This window comes from Protopterus annectens, chromosome 8.part1 (genome assembly GCF_019279795.1).
Source record: "Protopterus annectens isolate FY-2018-M chromosome 8.part1, PAN1.0, whole genome shotgun sequence".
Classification (NCBI taxonomy): Eukaryota; Metazoa; Chordata; order Ceratodontiformes; family Protopteridae; genus Protopterus; species Protopterus annectens.
In genome coordinates, this window is record NC_056742.1 from 233,775,324 (window position 1) to 233,785,718 (window position 10,395).

At 39.9% G+C, this 10,395-nt stretch overlaps 1 protein-coding gene across 2 annotated transcripts in view; it reads left to right on the forward strand.

Moving 5' to 3' along the window:
• CDH5 (cadherin 5) overlaps positions 1-9,062 on the forward strand; it is a 452,074-nt gene extending 443,012 nt beyond the window's left edge. For both annotated transcript variants that reach the window (XM_044081819.1, XM_044081818.1), the window contains exon 12: positions 8,334-9,062. In XM_044081819.1, coding sequence (XP_043937754.1) covers positions 8,334-8,830 — 497 coding nt within the window. In that variant the 3' untranslated portion in view covers positions 8,831-9,062. The remainder of the gene's footprint in view (positions 1-8,333) is intronic.
• The last annotated feature ends 1,333 nt before the right edge of the window (positions 9,063-10,395 follow it).

Sequence of the window (10,395 nt, forward strand, 5' to 3'; positions counted from 1 at the left end):
GTGCTTTTGTCTTTTGTTGATATCATCAGAAAATAGCTCTCAACCTTCCATCTCCTAAATGAAGAACACTCCCTTTCATAATGTGAAACAAATAGGCAAAATGTGGAACATCTTCAAAAGCTTACTAACATCTTTTATTTATTTATTTAACATTTGTTTACCAGGAAAGTCCAACATGGAACAAGCCAATTTTCAGCGGAGGCCTGGGGAGAAATGTAATCTTAACAGTAGTAGAGATTAATTTACAGAAAGCATACCTTTCATAAATCACTGTCATTTCTGTGATAACTGTCATGAAAAGTGAAAGGTAACAGTATGAGTGTTGAATGCCATTAGTGTGTATTTGTGCATATATCCTACCATATATTTGGACAAGTTAGTCAGGTATGTTAAGGCTGTGTTCCTACATTGTGAGGATGCCTGTGGGTTCAATCCCTCCAATTTGTGTTATCATAACATTTCAGTTCAGGCATCTGTCAAATTATATTATATTACATCCGCGGTGGTGCAATGGTAGTGTTGTTGCCTCACAGCAAGAGGTTCTCCCATTCGATTCTCGGCTGGAGTGCAGGGAGTGCCTTCTGTGTGGAGTCTGCATGTCCTCCCCGCAGTTGGGTAGGTGTTCGAAAGACATGCGTAAATGGGCGTGCCTTCATTGAAGGTTGAACGTCGAGCTGGCACCTCGGCGTTCATCAAAATCTACTGCCAATCATTAGCGGATCAGAGTTCCGCTGTGGCGACCCCTAACCGGGAAAAGCCAAAAAACAACAACATATATTATATTATATTATATTATATTATATTATATTATATTATATTATATTATATTAGATTAGATTTGTCACCTCAAATTATCTATGGTACGATCCCAGTTATTTTCATTAGGGGTAGTCTATAATTATTGACCACAGGATGGGTAAAGCCAAACTCACCTTCCCCACTTCTGGCCACATGTTGGGTCTTCTCACAGAATACCTAAGCATCATAGTAAGCATAAAGACTTAGCTATAGAAATGTGAAACATTCATGCTGATTTACTAAAGCTGCCAATAAGCCTTTGATCAGATGACTTGCATACCCACAACTCTTTGCTTCTTAAATGTATGCTACATTTGTCTATGCGTGAAAGAGTTTTAATGGAGAGCAGTTCAGAAGGATGGCTGTTTATGAATACATAGAATAAGACAGGGCCAATAATGGTGTCACTGGAATTAATAAATTTGCAGTGGACAGAAAAAAGAATGGTCAAGTAAGTACTCTGCTCCTGTTGAGAGCTGAAGTAAAGAAGAACAAACTGTTAAGTTTACTAATAAAAAGCAGGTTATCCATAGTATCAAATGTTCCTTTGAATTTAACAGGCACAATTCTATTTGATGCTTGCTGTGTATTTAAACCATCATGTAACCTTTGCCATTTTTAGTAAAAATTAAGTTAACTCAAACCAGGGATTTACATTGATATGGAGAACATTCATTGCTCTGGCTAGCATTTTTATAACATCACTAGTATCCATAAGTAAGACCTTCAAAGTAGAAGTTTCTTTTAGTTGTATATGACAGTTCTCTCCAGGTACTCATGGGTCAGTTGGTTGGGCTCTAACTGCCCAAACACAACTGGCTGTAATTACCTGTTGGTGTAGACCAAAGTTTGAATTTTGTAATGCACAGCAGGACTTCTGTTAAGGTGCCCAGAGCACTATAATGGGGAGCTTCTCATTTCCTCACTGCTGTACAAAACCAAAGTAAGTATATGTAAGTTTGGGGGCTAAAACGGAGTCCAATTGAGGACTCATTCTGTATTTAATAATGATGACCATCCCTTCTGGCATGTCTAAAGGTCAGTTTCCTGTGCTTTCTCCTATTAACCTGGTGAACTTGGGCATTCTGAGGCAGTGTAGCAACTGCATCATTTACACAGACAACCCTCTCCTCTTACCTCCCAACACTCAGACTTGTGAGGGATGTGCTTATATCTCCAAATTGGAAGCCATACACTCTCCAGCCAAGACGGGAATAGCTGGTCAAGAGAAGGAGGTCAACACCTGCACCACACTACATGGAACCTATACACCCTCCAGAACACCCACCATCACAGCCCTCACATAAAACACAAACCACCCACCCACCTTCGCAGAAGCTCTCAGTGCAAATCTACCCAAATAGCAGAGACCTCCAAGGCAGAAATGCACTCACCTACCACAACACAGCACAAACCACAAGACACATAGCTCACCTACACAGTGTGCCCCTCAACCTGAGCCCTTAAGGCCAAACAGCTTTCCCAATACAATAATCATAGGTGACTCAATAGTGAGACACACTGATGTCCCTCTCACTAGGTTGAATAAGGAGAAGGTAACAGTCAGCTGTCTATCAGGTGCCAGAATCGGACACATAACACACAAACTCAGGCCACTCTACAACAAGTACAAGTATGACTCTGTAATTGTCCATGTGGGTGTGAATGACCTGAGACACACCTCCCTGGACTAAATGAAAAGAGACATAGTGGAGCTCTCGGATTATGTGGCCCAGGCAGTTATGACCTTAGCCCTGAGCAGCATCCTACCATCACCCAGAATGATCCCACAGTACAAACAAAAAATGATTGACCTCAACAATTGGCTAAGTTTCTGGTGTCATTCTAAGGGGATCCAGTATCTGTCTGCTTGGGATGACATGATTGACAGTCCTAGATTCTTTGCCAGAGATGGCCTGCATCTGTCACCCCTGGATTTCCAGGTACTGGCTAAGGATCTTGCCAGCCCTATAGTGCCTTTTTTAGGCAGTGTTCCAAAGACCAATTTACCACCGTAACAGCTATAAATAAATGCAATCTGAGGGTCATGCTGCTCAATGCTAGAAGTCTAAATCTGAAGATGCACTTACTTGAAGCACTCCTCAAAATGGAGAACATCATTATAGCTACCAGGCTATAACTCATTCCACACCTTGTGGTCGCAGAGCATGGACCGAAGCTCCAAAGGCAATGGTGTCTCCATATTCATAAAGGAAATGCACACCTCCAGACTAGTAGCCCAGCATAACTCATCTGAGATACTCCAGGTACAACTAACATTGGGTAAGATGGCGATTCAGGTCATAGCCTGCTATAGGTCCCCAACCGTGTCCCAAGAATCTCACTCCACATTCCTAAGCACCCTAGAAACTATTAAGATCCAACCCAACACTCTCATACTAGGTGACTTCAACTACCCCTCCATCAGCTGGGAAAACTAATCATACACCAATGCACTGGCCCAACTCTTCCTGTAATTCATCAATTCCAATACCCTGGACCAGCTCATTCTTACCCCCGCTAGAGGAAGCAACATCATTGACCTGGTTATTACTAACATGAGCAACCGTTGCTCTACACCAGTAGTCAATTCCTCCCTGGTTAGATCCAACCCCAAACTAATCACCATGGAAATCCACATCTCACCCACACACCCCCCACAAAGGTATCCACCATGAAAAACTTCTCCAAAGCTGACTTTGGAGTCCTAAAAACAGAGGTGGCTAACTTCACGGCACCCATGACAATGGAAAATAGATTCATGACTGCTGAATCATACACCAATGCACTGTATGAACACGTACATAAATGCATGGAACTAGCCATACCCAACAGAACCAAGATGCTTTCCTCCAAAAAAAGGAAACCAGTCTGGTGGTCCCCTGCCATTAATAAACTCTACAACAGAAGGAAAAAACTGTTGCAGAAAAAGGTGAAGTCCCAAGACTGGAAAAATTCCCTTATTAGCCTCAACAAAAAGTTGAGATCCCTTATCAACACCTCCAAAGCCAGCTATGAAGGCAGAATTGTAGCAGACACTAAAAACAACCACAAAGCCTTCTATAGTTATATCAAGGATCACCATGGCAATACCCAGATTTGCTCTGAGTTAATGCACAATGGTACCTCCTATACCGAGCCAACAGATATTGCCTACATACTGGCCGACAGATTCAGTCCCAACTTTACCCCTCTCTCCCCCCCAAAAGACCAATCTCAATATTGCAAGAATGCTAGGCACCCAACATTACTACAGCACAGGATAAAGCTGCATTGTCTAAGGCCAAGAATACAGCTTCCATGGGACCTGACAATATCCCTGGCTGTGTCCTACATGAATTACAAAGTGAACTGGCACCACATCTGTGTGCTCTGTTCACTCACAGCCTCACCTAAGGCTTTGTACCTACCAAGTGGTGCATTGCTACAGTCATCCCTTTCCATAAAGGAGGAGCGACTACAGACCATGGAAATTATCACCCCATTTGCTTGATGCGTCTGATATGTAAGGCTATGGAGGACATCATCATGGACCTAATTAACAAGGATATAGGGAATCTCCGAACACTAATTCCCACACAATTTGGTTTTGTGAAAGGTAGATCATGCCTGCTTAACCTGGTTGACTTCTTTGAGTCCGTCACCAGAGCAGTGGATGAAGGTAAGGCAGGTCATACAGCCTACCTTAATGTGTCCAAGGCCTTTGATATCATTCCTCATTCAGGAGTTATTGGTAAACTCAGCAAACTAGGCATCAACCCCTATATCATTAGGTGGGTTGCAAATTGGCTCACAGATAGAACCCACAGTGTGAAAGTAGCAGACTCTAAGTCAGACTGCTGACCAGGCATGAGTGGAGTCCCTTAGGGATTGGTCCTGGGTCCTCTCCTGTTTGGCATCTACTTCTCAGAAGTCCAGGCCAACATGGAGGGACTTTGGCTGACCAAATTCACAGACGACTGCAAGCTTGAAGCCATTATTAGATCCCCAAGTGATGCAGACATCCTACAGAAAGGCCTCACTGAGACCAATGACTGGTGTCAAAACCATGGCCTTAAGCTTAATGCCAAAAAATGCGTCATCATCCCCTTTGGGAAAAACTCAGTTCCCACTAATTACCACATTGATGGTAGCCCACTAAACACTGAAGGCATTATAAGGGATCTGAAGACACAGGTTGACAGCAACCTCTCTTTTGACCACCACATTGCCACTCTGGTCAGAAAGTCCTTCTATGTGGCACATCTCATTACCAAGGATTTTGCATCCAGGAAGAAAGAGGTCATCATCTCTCTCTACTCTTCCCTCATTAGACTAATCATAGAGTATAATGCCCCATTTGGCATGTACCTCACTAGACACCTGCAACAGTTGGAGAAGCCACAAAAGTACCTCACGAAGAGGATACTAGGCCTTAAACACATGTCCTACATGTACAGACTCAAAAAAACTCCAGGTATTCTGTCTCATATCATCTACTAAGAGGCGATCTCTGCTTGACTTACAAAGCCATGTCTGACCCAGCTCTGTTAGAAATGCTACATCTAAAGAAATCCCAATCCCTCCACACCACACACTCCAGAGACCTCAGCCTCATTACCACACTCAACAGAACATGCTGGAGGGACAGGTTCATAACCCAGAAACTACCCATGGTCTGGAGTAGACTTCCTATACATGTCATGCAGAGTACTTCACTAGTCCTCTCCAAGTGAAATCTTGATGAGTGGATGGGAAATAGAAAGTTCACCCCGGGGATCACTCCAGTGGCTCTACTTGATAGAGATACTGGGAACTAACGACGGGCGGCACAATGCCAGGGCACTTCTATGGGCTAGGCTTGTAAAGGCCCCAGGGCCATTAGCCTAGTACACACCTAAGAAGCTATGAACCTATTTGTGGGTGGGGTACAAATGAATGGCGCTCTTGATTAGCTGTGATCTAGTAACACTTTAAAGAACAGCTGTCTATGATTGTTTATAGGGGAAGTATTTAAGGTGCAAGTCAGTATGTGAAAGAAGTATTTAAGCATAATGATACTGGGTAATATTTCAGAGGTATTATTTCCTTATTTAAATATAAACAATAACATATTTTGGACAAATTTGCCTTAGCTTCCATATACTGCTCTTATGACATACTCATCAATATTACTGTACTGTCCAATCCAAATGAGTTCCCCACTCCCAGTTTTATCTAAAACTGTATTTAATGTACTAGTCATTTAATAGTTGGGTAAGTGAATGAATATTGGTGCAGCTCTTGTAATGTTTTGAGGAAAGGTCAAGCAGAAAGAAGTACTGTAAACTGAAATTATTCTTCTAACTGAAGTCACACAATCTGCAATAATGTCTTATACCTATAACTAAAACAAAAGTATCTATGTTCTCATTTTATTCACATGCAGTCTGAAAGCATGGCTCTTCTCCTGGGCTCACCCTGCAAATTCTGACCTCAATGTAATCTAAAACACCATTTGCTTGTTTATCATTGCAATTGTATTAAAATGAATGTATTCCAAAATGCTTAAACAAGTATTACTGTTTCAGTTGTAAACTTTAATATTAATGACCATGTATTAACCTTTAAGTTGACTTAGCACATCCGTAATTGGAGAGGAATGGTGTTTTCAGACACAAAGACAGGAGCATTTTTATCAAAATTGATTATTTAGGTCTTGTTTATGTATTACGGTTCCCTGTTACATCCACGAAGACGCACTTACCCGACTATATAAACATCAACACGTCTTCATTGAACCGCATAAACCTTGATCATCCTAAAGAGCAAAATCTGAAATGTCGAATTGTCATGGTTGGTCCTTCCATGGTATAGCTCCGTAAGGTAAGTGTGCGATAGTTATGGACCTTAGGGTTAGGGTGTGGGTTAAGGTAAGTGCAAAGATGGTAATGTATGTGAGATTTAGTGTAGGGTTGGCTGTAGGGTTTTGTTACGTGTATGTGTGTGGATTATTTAGTTTGTTTGGGTATAGCTTGTTAAGGTAAGTGTGTGATAGTTACGAACCTTAAGGTTAGGGTGCGGGTTAAGGTAAGTGCATTGATGGTGGTATATACAAGATTTATTGTAGGGTTAGAAGTAGTTTGTTTGGGTAGGTAGTATGTAGTGGGCGGTGGGGTGGGACAACTATGACAGTTTGAGCTTTTGAATTTCGCGGTTTAGGGCATTCGGTGTATTCGCTGTTCGCGGAATATGTGTCGGTGTTTATGTATTTGGTTACTAGGGCTTTCGAGCTTTCAGTATAGACCCATGTATTACTTATGTAGGTCCCATATAATAAGATTTCTATGGATCTATGTTTAACGATCAAATGGAATGCTCATCGAATAGCCATTCATCGTACATAGACCATCAAAGGTTCCTTCCTTTGAAAGGCCAAATGTTCGTAAATAAGTTCATAGAATGATCATAATTGGCCAGCATAAAGGGAATGGGACACAGCACATACTTACTGGTAACATAGGAATAAGGAAACCTGCCCTGTCCCCACTGTAGTGTGATCTCAGAGTTGGTATATATAATTAGTGGGGTGTGTGGGGGTGCAGCCCACCCACAAGAGGAGGATTCGGTGAACACTGGACCCGCCTTATGTGGGGGATGTGCCCCCACACACCCCTCTTATGTGGGGGGCACATGCCCCCCAACTAATTATATATACCAACTCTGACATTGCACTACAGTGGGGAAAGGACAGGTTTCCTTATCCCAACATTACCAGTAACTATGTTCTAGTTCAGTTTCCTTTATGTTGGCCAACTATGATCACTCATTGAACTTATTTACGATCATTTGGCCTGTTGAGGGAAGGAAATTTTGATGGTCTATGTATGATGAATAGCCATTCAATGAACATTCCATTTAATCATTAAACATAGACCCATTTTCTATATTGGAAGAATTTGTATGACTGTCTCTGATCGATATACACTTTTAATTATACATTGTCTTTTTAGATTATCTGTACGGTATACTGCAGAAACAATATTATGTTGAAAAATGTATCTCATGATGATAATAAAAGTCTATGTGACTAGAAAACATGTTCAGTATTGTATGGCAAAGAATTTCAGTGACACATTTTGCTTGTAATGGGAATGTATATCTAATTTCACGGAAACCAAAAAGACCGACTACAGAAAGATCAAAAGAAAAAAAAAGTTTTTCCTGAATAGTGGTGATTTTTCTAAAATATTAAGTGACTTACTAAGCACTCAGTATTAATTTCTGAAGATGCAAGTTATACCCTCATGTACAGACCCACTATTATAATTCAAAAGTTATGAAGTAGAAATACTTGTATTTTTCTTATATGTATTCTTTACTCCAAAGCATGTCACTGCTGATTTAGAATATAGTAATAAGGAATGTATAAGGCTATAAGGGTGGCTTGCCCAATATAAAAAAGTTTCTCAGGAAAAGCCATATTGAGTCCTTTACTTTCTGTCTTCTTTTATTCAATATTTTGTCCTAACAGAAAAGTTTTTATGAATCTAATGAAACTTTTTTTTTTTTTGCAGTAATTGTGCTGCTGCTTGCCTTGTATCGAAGACGCAGAAAACATGCTGTAGATGATCTTGGAAAAAGTACAGCAGAACTCTTTGATGAGTATGTTAGATATGATGAAGAAGGTGGTGGAGAAATGGACACAAATAGCTATGATGTTTCTGTTTTAAATTCTGTACGCAGGAATGGTTTGAGACCCATGAAGGGGGCACAGCCAGACATTAGCCTATATTCCGAAGTTCAGAAGCCTTCTGGCAATGCAGATATGGCACTAATGATTGAAATAAAGAAGGATGAGGCTGATTATGACAAAGATGGCCTGCCCTATGATACCCTTCACATATATGATTTTGAAGGTTCAGACTCGGTTGCTGAGTCATTAAGTTCTCTGCAAACATGGTCTTCAGACTCTGACCAAGATTATGATTTCTTAAATGACTGGGGGCCTAGATTTACAATGTTAGCAGAGCTCTATGGATCACAGCCACTGAAAGATCATCCTCTGTGTTAGACATAGAAAATTTTCAGAGTCCAAACTGTTCCATGTGTATTGCACATGTAACTTACTCAGAAACTAAGTACATGTATAGACTGAGTTTGGCTGTTGGTTCTGTGAAATAGGATATACATTTTGTATTTCAAAAAAAAAAAAAAAAAAAGAAATCAAACTTTGTTTTATGATTGCCTGTCAAATGCTGTCACTGCAACAGTTTTTTTTTTGCAATAAATTGTTTTTCTCCTTACCCATTACTGGTATTACTTTTAGGAAAATTAACAATGTAATCTCATTTGTTAAATAATTTGTTCACATGACTACTCATTTTAGGTTCTGTTTTCAATTTGCAGTACAGAAGACAACCCAATACCCCCAAATAGATGCTGAAGAATTAATAAAACACACAGGAAAATAATTTAGTTTATTCAGCATGCATGATAACATAATAGGTTTAAGCATTTATTCTTTGGATTATTGTCACTTTTAATAGCTACAATGTATTTTAGGAAGTAAACTTGAATAGGTTTCACAATCTGCCATAATATCTGTGTTGTACCTCAAAGCAGGGCAATCAAAAAGAAAACGGTTTTAATTGTAGCTGCCAGAAGAAAATACATTGTACAATAAGTCAAATAAATGTCTAGTTCAGGTTGCTTACCAGCTCACATATTCCTATTATACTTAGTTTTTTTTAATAAATAAATGTCTTTAACATTTTTTTAACTTAAATCTAGCTGTTTATTGTTATGTCCACTAATGCTTTTGTATAAGTATGTATATGTTTAGTTATGCAGAAATATGTTTGCAATGTCTTTGTTTGCATATATGCACATGTGGAGCCACAATGTAAACAAAATGTGCAGTTACCAAATGCCCCTAGTCTGCTGTGCTGAATCTCAGGTATCTTCTTGGAAACATAATGTATGGAAACATAGCCAAGTTTACAAGATATTTTATATGAGTTTCTGGCATCTGGCTATAAGTTTCAAGTAATATATGTTAAGAGCAGTCTCTGATACAATATTGCCCAGCTGAGTAAAAAATAAATGACATATCAGATAAAGTAAGAAAATGCTGACTCTGAATATTAATCCACTGGCATGAGTTTTCCTGTACAGCAATAGTTTCCAACTTTAATCTGCATAGTCATGTTCATCTTTTCTTTTCATCCATCCTTCTCTTATTACTACTCATATTTATGCAAATTCAAATGATAGAAAACCCAGCCATTGGTCATCCATCTATTTTCTAAACTACTTATCCTAGATAAGGTTGTGGTGGTAGCAAGCTGTGCAGGGTAGACCAGAGTTGCCTATCCCCAACAATAGTTACAAGCTCATCATGAGACAGTCTCATTAGTGATTCCTCACACTGCTTCCTCAGAGGACTGCATGTCCATTTGATGCAGGACTTCCTCAAAATGTTCCTTCCACTTCCAACAATGAACTCAGCTGAAGTCAGTGTTTCTCCACCCTTGCTAAAAACAACCTGGGCAGTATCCAACCTACCCCTGCAAAGTCCTTAGATGACTTTCCAGAGCCTCTTTAACATCATTTAAAAGTCATTTCCTGCTCTTTGAC